The sequence below is a fragment of the Oenanthe melanoleuca genome, chromosome 5 (genome assembly GCF_029582105.1).
Source record: "Oenanthe melanoleuca isolate GR-GAL-2019-014 chromosome 5, OMel1.0, whole genome shotgun sequence".
Lineage (NCBI taxonomy): Eukaryota > Metazoa > Chordata > Aves > Passeriformes > Muscicapidae > Oenanthe > Oenanthe melanoleuca.
Genome location: NC_079339.1, coordinates 9,295,381 through 9,319,004, shown reverse-complemented (window position 1 = coordinate 9,319,004; position 23,624 = coordinate 9,295,381). Strand labels below are relative to the sequence as shown.

Genomic DNA, 23,624 nt, shown 5'->3' with positions numbered 1-23,624 from the left:
CCTTCCCTCTGGGAGCCTCTCCAGCCCTGCTGACCCTACTCAATCCCATCCCAGCTCGTCCTGCTCAAGCCCTTTGCACATTCCACCCCACCAAAGCTGCCTTGCCCTCAGCTCTGCTTGCTGCCAGCCCTTTCTGAGAGGCAGTGAGCATGCTGGTGCTCCTGGTAACACCCTGGCAAGGATCAGGTTCCACCCACGGCCATGGCCTGATCCTTACAAGGGCTTCACACCCCACGTGGATGCAAGTTGACCCCAGGTTCACGGTGCCTGGTGTGTCCCCTGAGCATTTTCTCTGTGATGAGAGACAGTTTCCCCTTCCCCCAGGCACATCCCACGGCTGATGTTGTTTCTCATGCTGCGCAGGAAACCCCAAACCACTTCCGCATGATACGAAACCAAGACGGGGCAAAAGTGAAATAAAACCTTTATTTTGGAGATCAGGGTCTCTCTGAACCAGGTGCTCCTCCTCGGAATAGCTGTGAGGCAGTTGGGCCTCCAGACCCAGAACAAAGCAGCAAGCAGGCTATGATGGGGTTGGGGATGCTGTGCTCCTCTCACAGCAGCATCCATCCCCAGACACCTCCAGCAAGGACAGCCAGCAGCAAGGGCTCCACAAAAGAGGGACACGACACCAGCAGGCTCCCAGGAGGGGCCTGTGGAGTGTCCGTTTGCAGTTTTTGTGGCAGGAGGGCACTCCCTGGCTCCGAGGGGTGAGGGGATCCCTCCGGCGGGGCGTGCCCGCAGGACAAGGAGGGAGCTAAGTGTTGCCGGAGAAGGAGTAAGGGTTCCGGCCGTACGGGGGTGGGGGGTTCATGTGACTGAGGACCCCGGAGACGGCCAGGGCGATGATGACGATGACGATGACGACGATGATGATGTGGATCACCAGAGCCGTGATGTTCAGCCACTTGGCCGTGGAGCCGTAGCTCAGTGCCCCGCTGTAGTCACCCAGCACTTTGCGGTCCCTGGACTGGGGGCAGGCAGAGGAAGAGTCAGGGGAGCAGGAGCGGGGCACCCCGCGGGGCTCAGGGCTGTGGGAGAGGTGCTGGATGTGCCGGAATTTGGGGCTGAATCCCCCCAAAACACCGGGGATACCCTGAGGTGCACACTGCCCTTCCCTCCCCAAACCCCTGCCATCTCCACAGCTTCCAGCAGCCACTCTGTGGGGTCAGGAGTCCATGGAGAGGGGATTCTGCGGGGTCCATGAGGCACCCTCTGGGCTGGGGTTTCTGGGGTCCATGGGGCACCCTCTGGGCTGGGGTTTCTGGGGTCCATGGGGCACCCTCTGGGCTGGGGTTTCTGGGGTCCATGGGGCACCCTCTGGGCTGGGGTTTCTGGGGTCCATGGGTCACCCTGGGAGCTCAGTGGGGTCCACGGTGCATTACGGGCAGGGGGCTCAGTGGGCTCTATGGGTGTCCCTGAGGTCAGGGACTCAGTGGGGTCCACGGGGGCTCTGTGGGGTCCATGGGGCACCCTCTGGTCTGGGGTTTCTGGGGTCCATGAGGCACCCTCTCGTCTGGGGTTTCTGGGGTTCATGGGGCACCCTCTGGTCTGGGGTTTGTGGGGTCCACGGGGCACCCTCTGGTCTGGGGTTTGTGAGGTTTCCCGGGCAGGGGGCTCAGTGGGCTCTACGGGTGTCCCCGAGGTCAGGGACCCAGCGGGGTCCCCCCGGGCTCCCTACCTTGACGGAGAAGACGAAGGCCATCAGGCCGAGGCAGCAGAAGTTGCCGTAGAGGGTGGTGCAGAGGGACCAGACCAGGTGGTCGCGGGGCGGGCGCGGCGGCTCCTCCAGCAGCACGGTGGTGCTGCGGGGCAGCTCCTCCATGTTCACCTCGGCCGGCAGCACCTCGTAGGGCGGCAGGGGCTGCTGCATGCTCGGCGGCACCTGAGGAACGCGCGGGGCTCCGGAGGTGGAGGCGCACGGCGGGGCGGGCACAGCGGCGCTGGTTTCGTTTCCCGAAGATCTCGGACGGAGCGGGAAGGGGCCGCCCCTCCGGACGCCCCTGCTGGGGCAGGAGGAGACTCCTCCTCCGCCGTGGGAGAGCCCCCGGCCCGCTGTCCTCGTTCCCTGCTCTGTCCCTGTCTTCGCATCTTTTCCCGCTTCGTTCCTCGCCCTTCATTGCCGGCGTCTTTCCTTGTCTCCATCTTTACCTGCTCTTTGCCCCCTTTTTGCTTCACCGTTTTCTTCCCCTTTTTTTTTCTCTACACCCTTGTTTCCCTGTCCCTTTCCCTGTCACCTCTTTTGTCCCCTATCCTTCTTTTATTCTTTATCCCATTCTTTCCCCTGTTTCTTTCTTTCTTTCTTTCTTTTTTTTTTCTTTTTTTTTTTTTTTTTTAATTTTCACCAGTTGTGTCGTCCCTTTCTTCCCTTCCCGCCTGTTTTGTCCCTTCTTTGCCAACTTTTTCCTTATCTCGTTCTTTCCTTCTGCTTTCTTTTTTTCCTCACTTCTTCCCCTTTTTTAGCCCCCCTTCATGGCCCTCTTTTCCCCTTCTTTATCCCATTTTGCTTTCCCCTTTTTTCCTACTCCTTCCTCTTTCTCTGTCCCTAATCCCTGTGAAATCCCCAAATCCTGCTGGATCCCCAAGCCCACCTCCATCTCCCCAAAGACAGGGCTGAGGCCAGGAGGTGCCACTTTTCGGGGATGTCATTTGGGATGCCTGGAAAGCTCCGGCTGCCCCTTAAAGGAATCCCCCTCTCAGGTTTCAGGGTGTGAGAGTGCTCGAACTGTGTTAATGCAGTCCCAGGATACGCTGTCCCAGAACCTTCTGCTGGCAACTTCGGGAATGTTTCTGATTAAACAAACCGAGCAAGCATGGATGGTCCCGCCCTGGAAACTGGGATTTGATTTCTGGGAATTGCAGCCCAGCGCATTGGTGCCCTCTAGTTTTCCCAGCCGTGAGCGTATTTCTTCCTTTAATAGCGGATTTCTCCCGTGTTTTTGCCCCTAGCCTGAGCCGCAGCAAGGAGGGGACATTCCCTCAACCTGTGGGATGGGAGAGGAGGGAAAAGTCCCGCTGTTTTTCACCCCTGCGCTGCAGAGGGAAGAACCAGCCCGCACATCAGTGCAGTGAGTTGTGGCCGGTCTCAGCCCCGGCCCGCGGGGTCCCTGCATCCAGCGAGGGGGATCCTGGGAATGCAGCCCCCATGGGATCCCCGCACCCAGCGGGGGGATGATCCCGAGGGTGCCCGCACTCGTTTTCCCGGGATGACCCCCGGATCCCGCCCCTGATCTCCTGGGATCCCTGAGGGGTCGGGGCGGTCCGTGACTGCGGGTAGCGCCCCCCAGCGGATCGGGCCGGGCGCTGCAGCCCCCTCCGCTGCCGGGCAGGAACGTACCATCCTAGCCGCGGGGGGGAAGGGTCGGGGGGCGGCCTCGCCGAAACCCGCATCACCAATCGCGCCGACCCCTCCGTGCCCTCGGCACGGAGGCCGCGTTCGGTTCCGCCTCGCCGCCGCCCCGCTCTCCCGTCGTGCAGGCCCGGGGACAGCGCCGGGGGCACGGTGCCCCCCGCGCCCCACATGGGCGCGCCCGCGGCGCCCCGCGGGGATGCCGGACCGTTGGCGTGGAGACGCGCGGCACCTCCCAGACCCCGCCCTCGCGGCGCTCTCATTGGCGGAGATCCCGCGGCGGCCGCGCTGCGATTGGCAGGCGGCGCCGTCGCTCCTCGGCGGGGGCGTGGCCGCGCCCAGCGCCCGCTCATTCATTCCCCCCGCGGGCGCGGCGCTGGGGGGGGGCGATGCACCGGCGGGCCCGGGGCCGCCGAGCCCCGCACCGAGCCCCGGCCCCACGAGCCGCAGCCGCCCCGCGGCCGGCCCGGAGCGTGCGGGCTGGACGGGCGGGGGGCCCCATGGGCCGGGGTTAGCCCGGCGGCGGTGGTGGCGGCGGCGGCGGGGGCGATGCGGGCGGCAGGATGCCGCGGCTCCCGGTGAAGAAGCTCCGGAAGCAGCTGAAGCTGCTGCTGCTGCTGGCGCTGCTCACCTCGGCCGCCTGGTTCACCTACCTGCACATCAGCCTGGTGCGCCAGGGCCGCGCCCTGCGCCTCCCCTTCGCCTATGGCAAAGGTAACGGGGATGGGGGGTCCCCACCGCCCTCGGAGCGGGGCCTCGGGGGGACTTCGGGGGTCCCCAGTGGGGGGTGGGTCCCCCCCCGCCACTCCGGGGTACCGGAGCACCCGGGGTTTGGGGGTCCCCAGTGGGGTACCGGAGCTCCCCCCGCACTGTGCTCTCAGAGCACATGGGGTTTGGGGGTCCCCGAGGGGTTTGGGGGTCCCCCTGCCACGCTGGGGACCCGGAGCACCCCCTCAGGGGCGAGCCCCCCCCTTTCCAGCGCTGGGTTTCTGTCCCGCATCACTCGCGTGGATTTGGGGCGAGCGGGACCCCTCCGTGGGCTCCGCGCCCCGGTTTTGGACCTTCGGGAGGAGGGGACACCCGGGAGGGACCCAAACCGGCCGAGGGTGCCCCCTCGAGCCGCTCCGTCCTCATTTTTCCACCCGCTGCCTTGGCTGCGATGACAAAGAGGCCATTTATAGCCGCTCGCCGCTGCTGGAAGGGACAGTCTCTTCTTTCCCATCCCTTCCCGACGTTCCCATCCTTTCCCAACCCTCCCCATCCCATCTCGACACTTTCTCAGCTTGTGCTTGTCTGCTATAAAAAAAACAAAAAAAAACCAACCAAACAAAATTCCTTTCTTCTTCCGCCCTCGGATAGCGGTCGGGATGGATTCCGGGATGCTCCGGAGGGACAGGTGCCCTAAGGCTCGGCTTCGTGTCGGGTCTCTCCCGGTTTTCCCGTGGCAGAGCTCCCTGGGCTGCCCGGGGAGACACAAAGAGACTCGGGATATTTGGCTGGGTGAAACTTGAGCCGTAGCGTTCCTGCTGGGACTGACCTCGCCCAGCGCGTTTTGTCCTAAAAAATGAGAAGGGGACAGGATTTAGTGCCCATGGAGCGGGGGAAAAGCTTTCCCGAGGGGGTCCGAGCGGTGCCGGAGGTTGGCAAAGCCTCTCGGCAGGAAAACCCAAAGTTTCCGAGCGGAGCAGCAGCATGATCCTGCAAATTTTTGGGCCTTACGGTGGAGTCGGGGTAATGCGATTGAGCGAGGCAGGAAATGAGGCTGCCGAGGGAGGGGGGGCGCCGGGGGCTGCCGGCTCCCCGCGGGATCCTCCGTGCTGGGGAAAGCCGCCGGCTCTGCCCGCTGCTCCCGGCGGGTTTCCCTGTGTTCCCTGCCGTTATCCCGAGGCCCCGCTGCTATCCCGGTGTTTGGGACAGCCATGTCTGGCCTTTGGGGGGAAGTGGCATGGGATCGCTGTTCCTGTCCCTGGGAAAACCATGGACCCTCTGGGATTTGGGGTACAGCAGTGCAAGGGTGAGCCGCGGTTTTCCTGCCGGGAGGATGCACAGGGATGCCGTGTGGCTGGGATGTTCCCAGGTGCTGAGCCTGGCAGGTGCCTTTCCCTGCTCTCCCTGCATCCCAGCCGGCTCCTCTGGGTGCTCCAGGGGAAAGCCATGGGTTTTGCTGTGGAAGGGAGGGGAGTCCCTGCGAGGCTGAAAGGCTGGAAACTGGGAATGAGGGGTGCTGGGCTTTGGTGGAGAACGGGAGATGGGAAAGTAAATTGGGTGGGAAAGGTGTTTCCCCCTGGGAACATGAATGCCTTCCCTGGCTGAGGTGTGGAGAGGTGGGTGATTCTCCAGGGAAAGCTGGATCCAGCTGTCCAGGCAGATACTGTCCCCTCCACTGGGATTTTCCAGTGGGCGCTTAAAACCTCAGTGAAGGCATGGGAAAGGCAGAGTTTAGGTCCCACTCGGCTTTTTTGGACATGAAGTGGTTGGAAAGGGGTTGGGTGGAGATTGGGGAAGGGTTTGGCCATGCACAGATGGACCCTCATCCTGCTGCTGCCAGAGTGGGAGAGGCAGGGAGTGTTTATTGAATGGAGTGGAAAAAAAAAACCCAAAACAAACGAAAAACCCCTGAACAGATCATAGGAAATAAATCATATTAAGGAAAAAACTTGTTGCAAGAGCATCACCCCGAGGCTCTGTGCACCAGAAGGAGTTTGGGGACGACATTGGATTTGGCCACCATGAGCCAGGACCTGTCTGTGTGCGCCAGGGGTGCTGCCTGGTTAATTAACAGGAAAAAGGTTAATTACTCATTAAATAGGATGTCAGTGAGCAGCTGGACTCTCTGCAGGTGCAGGGCATGAGGATTTTCGGGGGTGAGAAGTGGGGAAGACCCAGCCGGGTGGGGCTGGGAGCGCAGTGGGATTATCCCAGATCCCCTCTGGCGACACCTGGAGCTGGAGCATCCAGGGGCTGGGCTGGGAGCTCTGCTGGTCCCTGATAAAACACCTCCCTCTCTTCCTCATCTCCTCCAAGTAGATAATTACCCTCCTCTGCCTAATTGAACGCGCGGGTTCCTCATTGGAAATAACGAGGCCATTACGGTGCTCTCCCAGCTGGAAACCGCCGAGGCAATGGGGTGGAAACGCGGATGCGCCAGGTGGAAGGGAAAGGAAAAGGACGAAAAAGCAAAAAAAAGAGCTGGGAAAACGATAATAAAGCCCTGAAGTGGTTTGCAGTGGGGGTGTGGGCCTTGGGGTTTGCTGGGATTTGGCACGGAGGGTGTTGGCAGTGCTGGAGTGAGGTTGTGGGGGTTTGGGGGAGCACGGGATGGGTGCCCAAACCAGTTCATGGATGAAATGAGGCTCTCTCTGCCTGCTGGACATGGCATGGCCTGGGTCACCCCTCTGCCATGGTCCAGGGAGCTCCCAAAGCCCCCTGATCCTGAGGCAGTGGTGGGATGGAAGCTCTGTGTCCTGTCCTTGGCTGTTCTCCCCCCGCCAGGGACCATCTTTGGGAAGAGCAGCAGGGAGAAGGTTTGGGATAATGTGTCCCTCTGGGATTCATCTCAGCAGATCCTTTGATTTTAATTGGGAGCCTGGAATGCTGAGCCCTGCTCATCCTTTTTGTTGGGGATGCCGGGAGCAGGTAGGGGAGGGGATGAGAAGAGCCCTTTGAAGATGAAGGGCAGTGGGATTTGGGAGCTGCTTTTTCTTCTCCTGGCATCACCCCACTCTCCTATCCCTGCTGGGAAAGGTTGGTTTCCCTGGATGGACCCACATGGGGTCCCAGTGCCAGGAAAAGGAGGTCCCATCACTGCTGCTGAGATGGAAGTTTGGAGCTGGGGGAATGGGCTGGTTTGGGTGTCACTGGGGCCCTTTTTCCATATGGAAAGCCCTTCCCAGACTGCCTCAGGCTCCATGCCCTGTGCCTATAGGGTGCCCAATGGGAAAAATTTGGCAACTGCCTGTTTTGGGTTTTTCAAAGGCAAAATTGTGACTCTTCAGAGTAGATTTGAGCCACCCCAGGTGGCACCTGTCCCCAGCCTGGCTGTGACCCAGCCCCCTTAGCGCCCAGAAGATCCCCAGAACTGTCCCTTGAAACCAGGGGAGGTGAGGGATGGCTTTTCCCAAGCACCAGGAGCTCTTTGCATTGGTGTTTGGGATCTTTATCCTTCCCAGCACTGCCCTGGATCTTCCCTCCATCCCTTCCCTGTGTCTGCAGCTCTCCAGAGCTGCTCCTTGGCAAGGGCTGAGCAGCCCCCTGGGATTTTGGCTGGATGAGGAGGCAGGTGGGAGCCAGCTGCTAGAAGAGGTTGGAAAGCTGGAATTGGGATGGTGACCCCACAGAGTTCAGAGGCTGGAATGTTTCTGGGGTGAAATGCACTCTAAAATTCCCGTCATTTCACAGTGGCCTTCTCCAGAGGCCACATCCCAGGAAGCCAAGTCTTTGTGCTGAGGGCTGTGGGTGAGCACCATCCCTGTTTTGGGATGGAGCAGGGGCCCGTGGGAGCTGCTCCAGCTCTCTTTGGGGGCACTGGATGCACAGTGAGGGAAACGGGGGAAGTCTGGGAGCTGTCCAATCCCAGGAAGGATTTGAGATCCTGATTATGAGCGTGGAAGTGTCGGAGCTGCCTCTCCTGGTGGGTGTTTGTCAGCTGGAGTGGTCTCATGGCAGCTCCATCGCCAGCCACAGCGATTCCGCATCGATTTCCACGGCTCCAGCTGAGAGGGCTGGCAGGGAGTGGGAAACGGCAGCAAAGGAATGGGGGAGGCAGGAAAAAATCCCCCCTCACTCCTGCAGTTCCCTCAGCAAGGCAGTGAGAGGTCCCAGCAGGAAGCAGGGCAGGGGTGTCCAGGGACTGGTCCTGTGTCCCCGTGGTGGTCACAAACCCCATTAGTGTCACCAGTGTCACCCAGCCCGTGGCCACCACCCTCTGTCCGGGGGTTGTGGCCAGGATTGTTGTCCCTGTGGCACTGACGGGGGAGGGGGGGTTGTGGGTTGTAGTATTGATTCCTTTCTGGCTAATTATAATCACTTAACACCTCGTTAGGAGGCTCCTGCCGGGATGCTCCTGCTCCAAGGGAGAATTTGGGAATGGAACCTCTGGGCTTAAGGAAGGCGCAGCCACCACCACCACCTCTGCTGCAGCTGTGTCGGGGTTTAAATGTCACCTCCCTCCACGTCGCAGGGCTTGGAAAAGGGCCAGGAGAAACCCCGGCATGGAAGAAAGGGGCTGTGTTTGGAGCTGGGGAGGAGGAGACGGGAGGTGGGATGTGAAAGGCTCTCTGTGCTTCCCAAAGGAGTGACAGGGCCGGGACAGCAGGGACTCGCTTCTCCCATGGGAGGCACCGCTCCGTGCCCTGCATCCACAGCCTCCTTCCCAGGATGGGGCTCCTGGCTCCCTGTCTGGAGGCTGCTGTGACTCAGAGCCGGTTTGTGCCATGGTTGGTGCTTCCTGCCCCCTCCTCGCTGCTCCCAGAGCATTAGCCTCACTCCAGAGCTTTTAGTGCTTCCATCCCTTCCCTGAGCATCCCCATCTTGTCCTCAGACCTTCCCCTATCCCTGACCTGCCCTCTGGGGTCCTTGAGACAACTGGGATCATTCTTCCTCCAGTGCTGCCTTCTCCCTTCTCTTCCTCGTCTCCTCCCACAGGGCTTTGATTGGGACCAAAGGAACTCGGGATTTTGGGGAGCAGTGATGCTCATTGGCACAAAGCACTGCCCTTCCCCATTCCTTATTCCCATGGTACTGGCTCCCAGTTCCCAACAGCCTGACCAGAAATCACTTTCTGATATTTAAATTGCCAGGGAATTGCATGGAGGCCCAGGAGCCTTTTCTGGAGCGCTTCTGGTGCTTTTGTTCCTCCCTGGATGTGGGAACCCCTCGGAAGGGATAGGGAGCAAGCAGGAGCTCGTGGCTTTGGATGCTGAAAGCTCCAAGGATGAGCCTTCCCATCTTGGATTAGCTCCTGTTTTTTACCCACTTTGCTCCAGTTTATATCAAATAATCTCCCACCAGTTCACAATCCTGACATGGAGAAGAGTGAAAGCAGCATGGCCACATCCAGCCATCCCTGTGGATACAGCCAGGGATGCTGCTGCCTCAAGTTGCCGTACAGGGAATTTTGTCAGTGGCAAATCCCACGGGAGGCAGGTTTATCTCCTCCAAGGCAGGGAGAGGCTCCCTGAGTGGGTACCACGGAGCCACTCCCACCTCCCTGCCCTGGGCAGGTCCCTCGGGAGCGCTGAGCACAGATCAGGGTGGTGGGAATGACGCTGTCCGTGTGTGGAGGGAGCGCTGGCTCCGCTCCCGCTGCTCCCCATCACGGAGGGAAGAGGGATGGATGCGGGAATGAGGGGAGGAGGCAGCCTGGGGAGCTGCCAGGAGCGAGCTGGGGCTGCCAGGGGCTGAAGAATGGCTGAGAGCACAAGAAGGTGCTTTAGAGCTTAATTTCCTGTCCCTGCCGTGGGGATGGGATCTGTGCTGCCATCTCCAAGGAGACGCCGGCTGCGCGGCCGCTGGAATACTAATGGTGTGGGAAGCGTGTGCCGGGGGGCACCCCGAGCCCCTCCCTGCCTGTGGCAGTCACATTTTGGGGAGTGGGAGCCCCCAGGACTTGCTGGTGGTGACAAGAGGGGTGTGGAGGGACAGGGACATCTTTCCATCTTTCCCTTGGGACTGGGTCAGTGACCCCTTTCCTGCAATTCCCATGGTGGGGGGCTCACTGCTTGGCACACCTGGAGCTCCCCCTCATTGCCAAGGGGGGTGGCTGGTTTTTTGGGGGCCCACAGGTGTTTGTGGAGGTGGCTTTTGGACACTCACCTCTCCAAGCATTCCCTTGGCTCTGGATTGAACTGTGGACCCGTGCACCAGCAGCGATGATTGAACCCCAAGCTCCCCCTGTCCCCTGCTTTTTGGGGTGGCAGAGAAAGAGGATGTTCCCCCCCCAAAGTAACATTTTCCAAGTCTGCACCATTGTTTTGGGGGTACTTAAAATTCCCTGCCCAAGGAAAAGGAGCTGCAGAGGGGAGTCAAAGGTTGGGGATAATTAACTCAGCACAGTAACGGAGCTGATGGGTCTGGGAGGTTTTGATGTGAGTGATTTTGAAGAGGGACATGGTTTGAGGGGATGATCTCTGTGGGGGTTTGGGGCTGGTGTGCTCTGGGCAGAGCTGCGGGATGCTTCGGGAGGGCTGGGATTTGGAGGGGCAGGAAGCAGGGATGCATCCCTGAGGATGGCAGTGGGGCAAGACCCAGAGAGCTTATCCCAGCATCTCTTATGTAAAGGGCTGGAAGCTGTGGGGGGTGTAATTAAACCTGCTGCTGATGAGCTGCTGCAAAGCTGCTTAGTGCAAATGGAATGAGGAGAATTGCAGCCCTGTGTCACCCCCCTCTCCGTGTCCCTGTCCCCTGGATGGAGGCAATGCCAGCACCTCCCCTTCCCAGTGCTGGGGAGAAGGGGTGTCCCCAGAAGAGGTGCTGGGATGGGGGGCTGTGGTGTGACCCCTCTGCTCCCCTGCAGATGGAGAGAGGCCGGGGGAGGTGACAGATCCCGGGAGGCGGCCGGCGGCAGCGCCGGTGTCGGCGCGGCGCAGGAAAGCCGAGGATTCCAGCGAGAGCCACGAGGAAGATCCCATGGTAATGGGGGTGGGAAGGGGCCTGTGGAACAGGGTGCTCCAAGTCTTGTCCGCTCAGGGTACATCAGAACCTCTGATTCTGCCCAGCAGCGCTCACAGTGGATAAACCCTCTAATATCCCATGGAAACCGGGTGGGATATCCCTCCCAATGTCCCGTGCTCCATGTCACAGCTTCCCTGAGAAGGGCCCAGCTTCATCTGCTCTGCAATTCCTGCTTTTCTGGGCAAAGCCACCTGCTCCTGTGTGTTCTGCTCTGTCCTGGACTGGAGAGCTACTATACCCCAGGTGGAGCCTCCAAGCAGGAGGCACTCGGAATTGTTGCCACGAGGACACGCTGCTGTCCCCTGTCCAGCAGGTCACCAAGCCCCTCTTGAAGGCCCTGCTGTCCCTGTCCTGTTGTCACCAAGAGGCCTCATAGCAGGGCAGCCAGGTGGGATGGTGGGAGGGGGAAGCCACGGGGTACTCCCAACAGTGGGTCACTCCTCAGAAATGAGGGACAGATGGACAAAGGAGAAACCTCAGGAACCTCCCAGAGGAGGCACAGGCTGGTGCTGGGTGAGGACAGAGGGTGAGCTGCACAAAACCTTCCCTTTGTGAGGTCTTCCAAGGGCACTGCTCCCTCCTCCGGGGCTCTAATGAGTTTGTTTAGGCAGTTTGCTAATCATTTCCCTGGCACTGTGCATGCAGATGGGCTGTGCTGTGGTGGCAGTGCTGTGTCTGCCCTGGGGGGTGGAGGAAGAGGGGGATGATGCTCTGGGGAAACTGAGGAAGAGGGGAATGCTCTGGGTGGGCTTCAGAAGTGCCTGGCTTTTCCTTGTCACCCATCAGCGAGCTGGTGAATGCTCACTTAATCTCTCTGAATTACAAGATACAAGCAATGGGATTAACCTAATCCCCTTTAAAGGAAGAGGGGGAGTGGAGAGACATTCAGCTTCCTCTGCTTAGGATGTAGAGATCACCTCTGTGCCTTTAGAGAGAGAGCCCAAAATTCCAGCAGCCCACAAGACTGGCCAAACCCTTTGGATGAACAGAAAACTCACTGTTTTGGAGCAGTTCTGGCAGAGGAAGGGAAACAAGTTTAGCTAGAACATTTTGAAACTACTGCCTGCGACACCTTGCCAATATTTTTGTGCCTCCTCCTGCTTTCCTTTGCCGTGAAATCTTTCACCTTGGTTTGGCAACGTTCAAAATGAAGATTTAGATCATGGAATCCTGGAAGGGTTTGGGTTGGAAGGGATTTTAGAGCCCATCCAGTTCCACCCACTGCCATGGACAAGGACACCTTCTGCTAGCCCAGGTTGCTCCAAGCCCTGTCCAACCTGGCCTTGAACTTTTCCAGGGATGGGACAGCCACAGATTTTCTGGGCAGCCTGTGCCAGGGCCTCAGCACAGATGCACAGAGACATCCCACAAGCATAGGATGTTCTGGCCCTGATCACCCATCCCATGTGTCCCTCTGCTCCTCCACAGAACGACGGGCAGGACGTGGATGGCTGGTTTTCCAGAGGCCAGCGTTCCAACCGAGCCAGCAGCCACCCCAAACTCAACCTGACCAAGCAGGCCTTGCCCTGGAACGAGCAGGTGGGTGGGAAGGCAGCAGCCTGGGAGGGGATGGAGGAGGAGGAGGAGCCCCACTCAGCTCCCTCTCTTCTCCCACAGTACAAAGGGAAGGCAAACCTGCACGTCTTCGAGGACTGGTGTGGCGGGGCCGTCAGGCACCTGAGGAAGAACCTCCACTTCCCGCTCTTTCCCCACGTGAGTCCTGGGACAGGTGCTCAGGGATTGGCAGGAGGGTCCACCCGTCCCTCCCTGGGTCTCCACTGGTCCTCAGGACCGTGGCTTGCAGGGTTTGGCTTGGGGAGGTGGGTGGTGGTGATAACGTGGAGGAGGTGATCCACGGCTGTCTCCCTGGCAGACCCGCACCACGGTGAAGAAGCTGGCTGTGTCTCCCAAGTGGAAGAACTACGGGCTGAGGATTTTTGGCTACATCCATCCCTTCAAGGATGGTGAGTGACAGAGCGTGGCAATGTGGAGACGCTGTGTCCTTCCCCTTCCTGGCCACAGGAGGACAGAAAGGCTCTTGGAGATGGTCCCCAAATCCTGGCTCCTGGGCAGGAGGGTCCTTCTGGAGCAAAGCCCCTTTTTCCTGTGGCTTTGAAGGCAGGCAAAGCCCTGATCCCACCCAGGACAGAGCCATGCTGTGAGGTCTGGGGCGACCCCATCCCTCTTTCCCATCACCACGAGGCTGCAGGACTGAGCCCATGCCACCAGGGTCCCTGTGTCCCTCGGTGGTGACCCTCTCCGTGGCTCTCTGCAGGGGATTTCCAGTTTTCCGTGGCATCAGATGACAACTCAGAGTTCTGGCTCAGCTCTGATGACAGTCCCTCCAATTCCAGACTGGCTGCATTTGTGGGCAAGGTATGGCATCACCTCTCTGCCTTGCCCTGCTCCAGGGGGAGGGATCCATGTGTGACTGTGCTGGGGGCAGCTCTCCTGCCTCTCTGCTCCTTTGGGAATGCCAGGCTGTTTCAGCCTGCTCCCATCCCTGGCCAGCCTGGCTTGGCTTCCAAAGGAACCTCTTGGTCCTTTCTTGGTTGGAGCTGCTGAAGACCAGGAGATGTCATATTTATTCCTGGATTTTCTTGGGGTTCATTCCTCTAAACGGGATGCTGGTGGGCTTTGGTGTGGCTGCTGCTGCTCTCACGCTCCTCCTCCCTTCCCAGCTGGGCACCGAGTGGACGGCGCCGGGAGAGTTCACCAAGTTCAGCTCCCAGGTCTCCAAGCCCCTGCGGTGAGTGTGTCCTCGGGGATCATCCCATGGGGATGGAGTCTGGGACACAGAGCTGCTGGCTCTGAGCTCCCTGGCCATGGGCCTGTCCCAAGAGACACGTGGGGCTGGGCTGGTCCCCAGATCCACGGCTTGGAGGAGCAGGTGACGAGGTGGGGACAGGGTGGTCACAGTGTTGCCACAGTCCCACAAAACCAGTGGGATGGGGGAGCACGTGCCTTCCTCAGCTCCCTGTCTCCTTGCCTCAGGAAGGTTTTCCCCACCCATGGGCAGGACAGGGAGGCTGTCCCAGGCTGGCCCTGGGCTCTGACCGCTGTGTTCCCTCCCCTGCAGCCTCATGTCCTCCCGACGTTACTACTTCGAGCTGCTCCACAAGCAGGATGACCGGGGCTCGGACCACGTGGAAGTTGGGGTGAGTAAATGCCCACCCCCCCGTGCCAGGCTCCTTACAGGACCAGGGAGCCAGTGCCAGGGCTTTTCCCATGTGTGTTCAAGTGCTTTATCCTGGAGCAAAGCCATGGTTTCCCCCTCCCATGACTGCCAGTGGGGACAAGTCAGTGTCACTATTTTTGTGGTTATTCCAGCACTGGGATGCATGGAGTGCTGTTCTCCTTTCCTGCTGGTGGTCTTTGGGCAGCTGAAAACTCTGCCATTGGGCTCCCATGGGCAAGAAGGGTGCAGAGCAGGCAGGTCCCACCTTGCTGGCTGCATCCCAGCAGTGGGAGAGAGGTGGCAGAGGCGATGGAGAGATTCCCTGTTTTCTTATTTCTCCCCATCGGAATTGCCATGAGTTTCGAATCTGAACTTGTCTGCCTTGGCAGCAGAGCCCTGGCAAAGCCTGGAGCGTGTGTCAGGGGCTCAGGCTGGCTGAGGGGAAGATGTTGGCTCGTTAGTAAAGGTTTCCTTTCTCCCAAGAGCTCATTAATCTCGGGAGTCAAACTGGTGCCAGCAAAGCATCAGGGAGGCCGGGCAACACCCCTTCCTTGCTGGCTGCCTCCCTCCTCCCCATCCCCTCTATCTCGATAAGATCTGCATTTCTTTGGGCAAAAACAAATAGTGGGGAAAACAAACAGATGGGGGAGATGTTTCTGAGATGGGATGTTTTTGCTGGAGGGAGGGAGTGAAGCCTTTCAGCCGTTCAGAAAAACCTCTCAACTGTGCAGAAAGAGACAACAGCAACATCCACAACAAAAGCAGGACCCTGATGTGTCTCACCCCGGGGGCATTGAAGGGCTTGTCCCGACAAGGGCTCCAGACTGGCTTTTAAAATGCTGGAGTTAAATCAGGGCAGGCAGCTCTGGAGACCCTCTTAAATCACGGCAGACTCTTCTTTATAAAGCACTGTGAGTGCTTTTAAAGGAGTGAGGAAAGGAGTTCTTTGGTCACAGGACTTGTGACAGTCCCAGAGGGAACCAGCATGAACCCACAGGAGCCTTTCCCTCTCTGACCCTGCAGGGATCCCTGCTAATCCCAAATCCTGCAGGAAATGGGACAGGATCAGCCCTCTCTCTTGCTCCTCTTCTGCAAGAAAGTTTCTGGGAGCTCTGGACAGGGATGACCCATCCTGGGATGCCAGGGTTGGGCAACTGCATCCTGACCCCTGCCACCCTCCTGCTCATTCCCCATCTCCTTATATTTTTTTCTCAGTGGCGAGTTTTCCTCCCCAGCCTGAAGTTTGAGGTGATTGACTCCTCCTACATCTCCCTGTACACAGGTAAGGGCCAGGTGCCTCCTGCAGCCCCAGCCAGCAGGCTCTCCAGGGGCTGAATGTGCTGGGAGAGGTGGGGAGGAAAGCAGAACCTGAGAAACTGGGTCCTGGGGGGACATCTCAGCCTCTGAATCCCCCCACTGGCCTTCTGCCTGGTGTAAGGACAGATGCAAGGGCTGCAGTGGGTGGGATTGATGCTGGGAGCAAGATGAGATGCTGCTAAAATCAGGGTGTGGAGTGAGCACAGCATGGAAGCACAGCCCTGCTCTTGCTCCAGCCTCGTCCTGCCTGCCAAGACCCCTCTGGCTCTGGGGCCTGGCCCTGAGTTACGAGGAGCTGTCGTGGAAGCAGGGATGGATGGCACAAGGTTTAATTAAATCTATAGATCTTCTGCTTCCTGCCCCTGCCCTGGCAGCAGGAAAGGGCTTGATGGATGGGTCCTGGCCTGGCGCTCCGCACGGAGCGGGAGCGGTCATCATTCCTGCTCTGGAAGGGTCGATAAGGAGGAGGGGGCTGGCAGCAGGCAGGATCCGTGGGGACAAGAGGGATGGGGGGTGCCAGTGGTGCTGATGCAGGTGCCCATGAGATGGATGGCATGCAGATAAATCCCTGTCCCTCAGCACCGGCTCTTCCTGCTTCTCCTTCCTGCTTCCCGGCTCCCTCAGACCCAGCAGCACCCTGAGGCAAAGCCCTGGGGAGCTCAGCCCTGGTGGGGGCTGCCAGCAGCAGGCAGAGCTCCTTCCTTCCTTCTTTCCATCCTCCCTCCCTCGCTCTAGACTTTTCCAGGGGCTTCAGCCCAATCCCAGCCAGCTGCAGGGACACATTTTCCTGCTGCAGGAAGAAAAATCTGGGGCTTGGGAAGGGGGATCCTGCTTTCCTGTGACTCTGTATCAGGCATGGCTTCCAGGGAAGGGAGCATGGCTGTGGTGATGGGAGCAGGGTGAGCTCCTGGTTGGTGGCCAAGGGTGACATGCCACCCTCATCCCTGGGTGAGAGGCAAAGCTCGTGTTGCAGTTACCTGCAGAAAGGACATCCTTGTTTAACCCCTGTGTCCTTGGGAGTTACAGTCCTGAGCATTCCCTTCTTTCTGAGGCTGTGGTAATGGGAGCAGGATGGCCTGGGTGCCCTGGTCCTCATTAGGTGATGCAATAATCATTAGGCTGATTAGTCATGGGACCTGTGAGATGGTTGGGAGGGCAGCATTGCCCTCCCAGGAGCAGGAGGCATCCACAGTGCTGCCAGCCCTCTTGGAGGGTTGGGAAAGGCCCCCTTGGAGGATGCTCCCGGTGTGCCCAGGGGCTCAGCCCCGGCCCTGTCCCGCAGATGAGTCGTCCCTGAAGATGAACCACGTGGAGCACATCCCGCAGACCTTGGCCAGCCACAGCGGGAGCCACCTCTGGGAGGCCCAGCAGGACGAGCACGGGGCCGACATGCTCAAGGCCGACCCCAGGGACACGTTCTTCCTCAGTAAGTGCCTAAAAACATCCATGCAGGGTTTGGGGCTGCTGTGGGCTCCTGGGTCATCCCTGCCACCCTCTGCCCGTCTCTGGAGTGGAGGCATCTCTGCTGGGAACACGTTGGGATGCTTTGGGCTTCTCCACAGCCCCTGCCATTGAGGCATCCCGCGTGGAGAACGTGCTGGTGCCCTGTGCCTACAGCCCCACCTACGTGGTGAAGGATTTCCCCATCGCCCGCTACCAGGGCCTGCAGTTCGTAAGTGCCTCTCTGGGGACAGGGCCATCCCCTACAGGGACACAGTGGAGCCCAGGGCAGGGGTGTTCCCACCTGGGTAAAATCCAGGAGGAAGTGTTGCTTGCTGGAGGGTCGGGCTGAGCTTGCACGGCTCAGCCTGAGAGGGTTTGGGTTAAATCCCTGAGAGGGTTGGGGTAAAATCCCTGTCCTTGAGGTGCTGGGGGTCACTTTGGTGTTGGTGGTGGCCTTGGGGTGACATGGCACCATTTGCCCCCCAGGTCTACCTCTCATTTGTGTATCCCAACGACTTCACACGCCTCACTCACATGGAGACAGAGAACAAGTGCTTCTACAGGGAGTCTCCCCTCTACCTGGAAAAGTAGGTACTGGGGTAGGTTTTGGGGTGCTGCGCACAGGGGGCTGATGTCTGCAGCTGATGATGCATCCTCAGCCACGTGTCCCTGTCCCCTTGGAGGGGTCACTCTAGGCTGGCTCTTTCCCCATCTCCCAGGAATGCAACAGCTTGAGTGCTGGCAGTGCTCCTGGGTTTGGGAACCCCAGCTCCCTCGGCACTCATTCTCCCAGGCCCTCACCTTCCCTCTCCATCCCCAGGTTTGGGTTCTACAAGTACATGAAGATGGATGAGGAGGAGGAGGATCCGCGGCAGCGAGCGTTTCTCTTCCTTGGCCCTGACAGTGAGTCACTGGGATTGCTGGGCACGGGGCCGAGCTCCCGGCATCCTCACTGGCAGCTCATCCCCTCGGAGCTGTGGCTCATTGGGATGACTCCAGCAGTGCCAGAGGCTGCAGGAGGGCTGGGCTGTGCAGAGCAGCATCCCTCGGAGCACCCCTCCAAGCCTCCTGCTTGGCATCACAGCAGGGTGATGTGGGAAGCAGGACACTGGATTGGGATTTGCTCTCCCTCCAGCATCTCTTGGGTTGGCCTCAGCAGCAGGCAGCAAAAACCACACTCAGTGTAGAGTCTGGGGATGTCCGTGGAGGCTGGGGGTGCTCCTGGGCAACCAGAGGCTGTTCAGAGCTTGCCTTGGTCAATTTCCAGCTTGGCAAAGCCCTGGCAGGTCGGGTTTGCTCCTGGATGGAGTGGGATTGGTGCTGAGATTTGAGGTGGGGATAAGTGGCAGCAGCTGGAGCTGCCAGCCCCAGTGGGTGTCCCCGTGTGGGCATCCCCTGGTGCCCCAGCTCTGCTCCCTCACCTCCTCCACTCACAAGTTCCTCTCCTGCTGGGATCAGGCTCTGCCTCCTTGTCTTGGCCTCAGGCTGTTATCTCTGTATTTGCTCCCTAGATTTCCTGGAGGATGAGGAGGAGGAAGAGGAAGGAGTGGACAGCCCTGAGCCCACAGACCCCCCTGCTGAGGCCAAGGAGCAGAGCTTTGGGCCGGCCCCCAGAGCCAAAGGGAAGGATCCCGCGCCGGTCACCAGGGATTATGGAGACGACCTGGACTATTACAGCTTCCGCCGGAAGCGGGGCCGGGCGCGGGCCGGGACGGGCACCCCCGGGCAGCTGGGAACATGGAGCACGTCCAGCCCACCGGCCGCTCTCCGGGAGGATCCCGCTCCGGAGCGGGGCCCCGGCCGGGCGCTCCGTTGGCTGCCCCAGGACGAAGGCGAGGAGGATGAGCTGGGGCTGCCAAAGCAGGGCACGGCCCTGGGCCTGCAGCCACGCCTCTCCGTGCCCATCTTCGGTGGCAAAGCCAAAACGCCGGGGCCCAGCAGGCCGGCAGCTCCCAGCGAGGACAAGAAGCCCCGGAAAACCCAGGAGAAGGTCTACGTGACCCGGCTGCAGCCCAGGAAGCGCAAAGCCCCGGCCCAGGAGCCGGCCTTCCCCGGCATTTTCCTGTATCCAAAGCCCGTGAAGAGAGTCCACCTGCGCTCCAGGACCCCGCAGAAGCATCCCATCACCCCCAGCAAGCTCCGGGCCCTCCCTGGCCGCCGGAGCCCCTGGCTCCTGAGCAGCATCTCCAAGGAGAGGGACCCTGCCAGGCGGAAGAGCGGCCGGAGGTGGGAGCGGCCGCCCCAGCAGCGGGCGCTGCCCGGCCTCCTCGCCCTGGGCACCGCGGGGCTCTTCAGCCGCGAGGACACCACCCCTGCTCCAGGCAGCACAGCAGCCACCGCCGGCTACAACTCATCCGAGGCCACCCGCTCCGAGGGGACGCGGGTGACGTCCTTTCTGAAGGCGTCGGGAACGACGGCGTCGCAGCAGGAGGAGGGAAAGGGCCAGGAGGAGGAGGAGGAGGAGGAAGAGGTGTCGGACTATTCCTACGAGGCGGGGGAGCTGCAGCAGGGCTGGCTGGAGGACTCCATCAACTGGCAGCGGACGTTCAGCGTCAGCTCCGTGGATTTCGAGCTGCTGCGCTCCGACTGGAACGACCTGCGCTGCAACGTGTCGGGAAACCTGCAGCTGGGCGAGAGCGAGGTGGTGGACGTGGTGGCCCAGTACATGGAGAGGCTCAACGAGAAGAACGGAGGGTACGGAGGGCCGCGGGATGCCGGCGGGAATCCAGGGGAGTGCGTCTTGGATCACCACGACGGTGATTTCAAGGCTTCTTTTCTCCCTGCAGGATCTACACCCTCCTGAGGATCATCAACGTGGAGAAGCGGCGGGACACGGCGCGGGGGAACCGGTACCTGCTGGAGCTGGAGCTGGCGGAGCGGGGCCAGCGCAGGGTGCGGCTCTCCGAGTACGTCTACGTCCTCCTGCACCAGGGCAAGCAGGACGACAGCGCCGAGGCCAACCCCGACGGGCTGGCCCTGGGGGCCACCGAGCCCCAGCCCAGCGCCTGGAGCATCCTCTATGGGAAATCCGTGCTGTGCCGGCCCCTGCGGCTCAGCTGGAGGCAGGACGTCATGGTGCACTTCGTGGTGCCGGGTAGGTGAGGGCAGGACGCGGCTCTCCGGGCTCTGTGCTGCTCCCTCAGCGCGCTCCCGCGGGATGAGGCTGTCAGCTGTGGGTGGGAGGGGTGCTGTGGGTTGTGAGCCTGGGGACGTGTCTCTGGCAGTGAAGAACCAGGCCCGCTGGGTGCAGCAGTTCATCTCGGACATGGCCGGCCTCTACGGGGCCACGCGGGACGCCAACTTCAACGTCATCCTGGTGGACTTCGACAGCGAGGACATGGATGTGGAGAAGGCCCTGCAGGATGCCCAGCTGCCCAGGTAACTGCCAGCCTGCTGCCTCGGGGGCTGAGGGGCTCCCTGCGGTGGGATGGATGCTCACACAACCTGCTGCTCCTTCCCTGCCTCGCTGCCCCTCCTCCTCACTTTTGGGGATTTAAACTATTTTTCCATGTGGATTTGGGGGTGCAGAAACTTGGCTCCATGTGGAGACCCTCAGCTTGAGCAGTAGCACCTGGGCCTTCCTGAGAAGGTTCTTTCCCCATGCTGGTGGTTCCTGTCCTCTCCTGGCTGTGTCTGTCTGTCCCCAGTGCTACTTGCCCTGTCCTCTCTCCCCAGATTCCAGTACCTGCGGCGCACAGGGAATTTTGAGCGCTCTGCTGGGCTCCAGGCCGGCGTGGACATGGTGGAGGTGAGTGGGGACAGGGACCAGCTCTGGCTGTGGCTTCTCTCCCTGAGCTGTTCCTCTCTGATTACCCCGACCTGTGTCTGTCCCCTCCCAGGACGAGCACAGCATTGTGTTCCTGTGCGACCTGCACATCCATTTCCCTGCCAACATCCTGGACAGCATCCGGAAGCACTGCGTGGAGGGGAAGCTGGCCTATGCTCCCATCGTCATGAGGCTGAGCTGTGGCAGCTCCCCCCGGGAGCCCAACGGTGAGCAGGGACCCCTTTCCAGCTGGGAACACCCCAAAACCAGGCCATCATCACCTGGTGCACCTCTGCAGGAGGCGGCACAGATGGGGATGGGCCTGTGGTGGGAAAAGGGGTTGGGATGGGGAATCCCTGTGGCTCCCAGGTGGTGGGGAGAGCACAGAGAGGATGATATGAGCATTTGGGGGTCCCCCCACCCCTCAGCTCATTGCTCCCTCCCTCCAGGCTACTGGGAGGTGAACGGCTTCGGCCTCTTTGGCATCTACAAGTCGGACTTCGACCGTGTGGGAGGGATGAACACGGAGGAGTTCCGGGACCGCTGGGGTGGGGAGGACTGGGAGCTCCTGGACAGGTGAGCCTGGGGGTCCTGCAGCCCCTAAACCCCTAGGAGCGGGGCTGGCCACGTGCATTTGGGCACATCCATCAAGCTGGCTGGGGGCTGGATGGGATGGCAAAGGGGAACACTTCCCTTTGGGAGGGCCATGTGCATCTGGAGCCCTGTCCCTCCGTCCCTCCATCCCCTGAGCCCTGTCCCTCCGTCCCTCCATCCCTGAGCTCCGTCCCTCTGTCCCTCCGTCCGCAGGGTGCTCCAGAGCGGGCTGGAGGTGGAGCGCTTGCGCCTCAGGAACTTTTACCACTACTACCACTCCAAGCGTGGCATGTGGAACGCCCGCAGCAAGAAGCCCTCCAAGGACTAGTGCCCGAGCCCAGCCCGTAGCCACCGACCCCTGGCACCTGCCTGTCCCCTCCACCACGGCCACCGTGCCCCGGTGCCAGCACAGGGGGCTCCCCATACCCACCACGGTTTTCCTGGGGAGAGGGGAGCGGGGAGGGCCGTGGTGAGTGCTGGTGGTTTTTTTTCTTAAGAGTCTAATTTCTTAGTCAGCAATGAGTTCATTAGCTCCTTAGTGCCAGTGGGTCCTGGGGGCTTTGCTGGGTCCTGGAGGGCTGTGCCAGGCTGGGGATACTGGAGGTGGAATTGTGGTGTCCGGGATCCCTTTGCAGCCCCTTTCCTGCCTTGCCCCTCCCTGAAATACCCAGTACCTCATCCCCGTGTCAGGCTGGGGAGCTGAGCTTTGGGGAGGGGGGTACTGAGGACCCACTGGGGCTGCCCAAACCCTCCTGCTCCCCTTCCAGGACCCACAGAAGGAAGGGGGGTTCTGGCTGTGCCCTGCACTCGGGACACACTGTGGGTGGGGAGCAGAGCCCTGAGGCTGGCACTGCCCGTGCCAGGGGGGCTGGGCTGGGGGGGACAGGCAGAGCCTGGAGCAGGTACGGGCAGATGATGTTTCCAAGCTAATTTCTGTGAAATTATGAGGTAGGAAGCTGTTTTCAGGAAGTTTTGTCTGTTTGGTTTGGATTTTTTTTTATTCTTAAAAAATTAAAATCAGTGTCTTGGCTGGGATTTCCCTCTGCTTTGTCAACCCCACACCCGGACAGGGATGCAGGGCATGGGAGTCAGGTTTGTCCCTTGGTCCCCCGAGAGTCCCCTTTCTGTGGTGAGAGTGGGCAGCAGCTTTCTGTGCTGTTTCCATACAAAGAGGAGGAGGCAGCACTCTGTTTGATACCCGGCCACACGCCCGGGCTTGCTGAGCCTCCGCCCCACACCTGGGCTCCACCCAGCTCCATGGGGGGCTGCCCTGGTTCCCTGTGCTCCTGCATGTCCTGGCACACTTGTCCCTGCCCACCTATGTCCCAGCTCTGTGCTGGTGCTTCCCCTCACCTGTGTCTTCTCACACTTCCCATGGGCTCCTGCTCCTCAGCCAGGTCCCCCTGTCTCAAATCCCCTGGGCTCCTCCCTGAAATAGTTTTGGAGTTTCTCCCCAAGTGTTTCATTCCCCATTTGTATTCCCTAGCCTCACTCCAAGCAGCCCAGGTGTGAGGTGAGGATGGACAAGGGGAGCTCGGCCACCCATGTGCCTTCAGCAAGCAGCCATAGCTGGGGGCTTTTTGTCACAAATTTGGTACCTGTGGCCGTGGGCTGTGTTGGGAAGGGACCATCCTGGCAGGCAGGAGTTGTTTCTTCCCTCTCCTTGCCCCACTCCCGGTGTTTTTGCAGTACTTTGGAAACGCTTTGTTGTGGGTGAGGGCTGTGCCCGCTGCGCCGGGAGCTGGTCTGTGGCTGGGCAGAGCGGGTGGCCCCACGGCCCCCGGGCCACCAGTCCTACCCCAAAACCAGCCTGGCCTTAGGCACAGCTTTTCCAGCAGCTTCCCAGCTGGGAGAGCCCTAAAAGCTACCACCATCGGAGCAGGCACCGGGCCCAGCCAAATCCAGAGCTGCCGCTGGTGCTGGGAGGGACCAGGGCCAGCAGTGCCATCCCCACTGGTGCAGGGGACAGTTTGGGGCCAGCAGTGCCATCCCCACTGGTGCAGGGGACAGTCTGGGGCCAGCTGATGGTGTCTGCTTGGGACAGGGCCAGCAGCACAACGCCGGAGGGTTTGTTTCTCTGGTGGTGGCTGAGCTGTGGCCACGGGATGACACAGGGATCATGGGGATTGCAGGAGCCACAGGGAGCCTCTCCCAGGCCAGGTGTTGGAGCCCCAGGTGACAGTGGGGTGCAGGCAAGTCCCCACTCCTGGAGGATCAGCCCTGCCCCGCGGGGACACTGTAAAGGCGTCAAGGCTTGTCCGGGGCGGTGGAGGCGAGCTCCAGCCTGGAGTTCCCTGGCTGAGGGG

The 23,624-nt window shown here is 60.4% G+C and overlaps 2 protein-coding genes across 2 annotated transcripts; one reads left to right on the top strand and one right to left on the bottom strand.

Annotated features, from left to right (window-relative positions):
• Positions 1 to 407: 407 nt before the first annotated feature.
• LOC130254229 (interferon-induced transmembrane protein 1-like) lies at positions 408 to 2,717 on the bottom strand. The gene is made up of 2 exons (XM_056493577.1): positions 1,682 to 2,717; positions 408 to 970 (listed from the first exon to the last, which is right to left on the bottom strand). Exons 1-2 carry the CDS (start codon positions 1,871 to 1,873, stop codon positions 758 to 760), a joined length of 405 nt encoding a protein of 134 aa, XP_056349552.1. The 5' UTR covers positions 1,874 to 2,717; the 3' UTR covers positions 408 to 757.
• Positions 2,718 to 3,755: 1,038 nt separating this feature from the next.
• On the top strand, positions 3,756 to 22,352 carry B4GALNT4 (beta-1,4-N-acetyl-galactosaminyltransferase 4). The gene is made up of 20 exons (XM_056493741.1): positions 3,756 to 4,063; positions 10,863 to 10,978; positions 12,449 to 12,559; positions 12,638 to 12,733; positions 12,894 to 12,984; positions 13,296 to 13,396; positions 13,702 to 13,769; positions 14,100 to 14,178; positions 15,414 to 15,480; positions 16,798 to 16,941; positions 17,078 to 17,187; positions 17,445 to 17,545; positions 17,779 to 17,861; positions 18,470 to 19,652; positions 19,745 to 20,052; positions 20,183 to 20,336; positions 20,634 to 20,706; positions 20,798 to 20,951; positions 21,174 to 21,300; positions 21,532 to 22,352. Exons 1-20 carry the CDS (start codon positions 3,913 to 3,915, stop codon positions 21,644 to 21,646), a joined length of 3,432 nt encoding a protein of 1,143 aa, XP_056349716.1. The 5' UTR covers positions 3,756 to 3,912; the 3' UTR covers positions 21,647 to 22,352.
• The last annotated feature ends 1,272 nt before the right edge of the window (positions 22,353 to 23,624 follow it).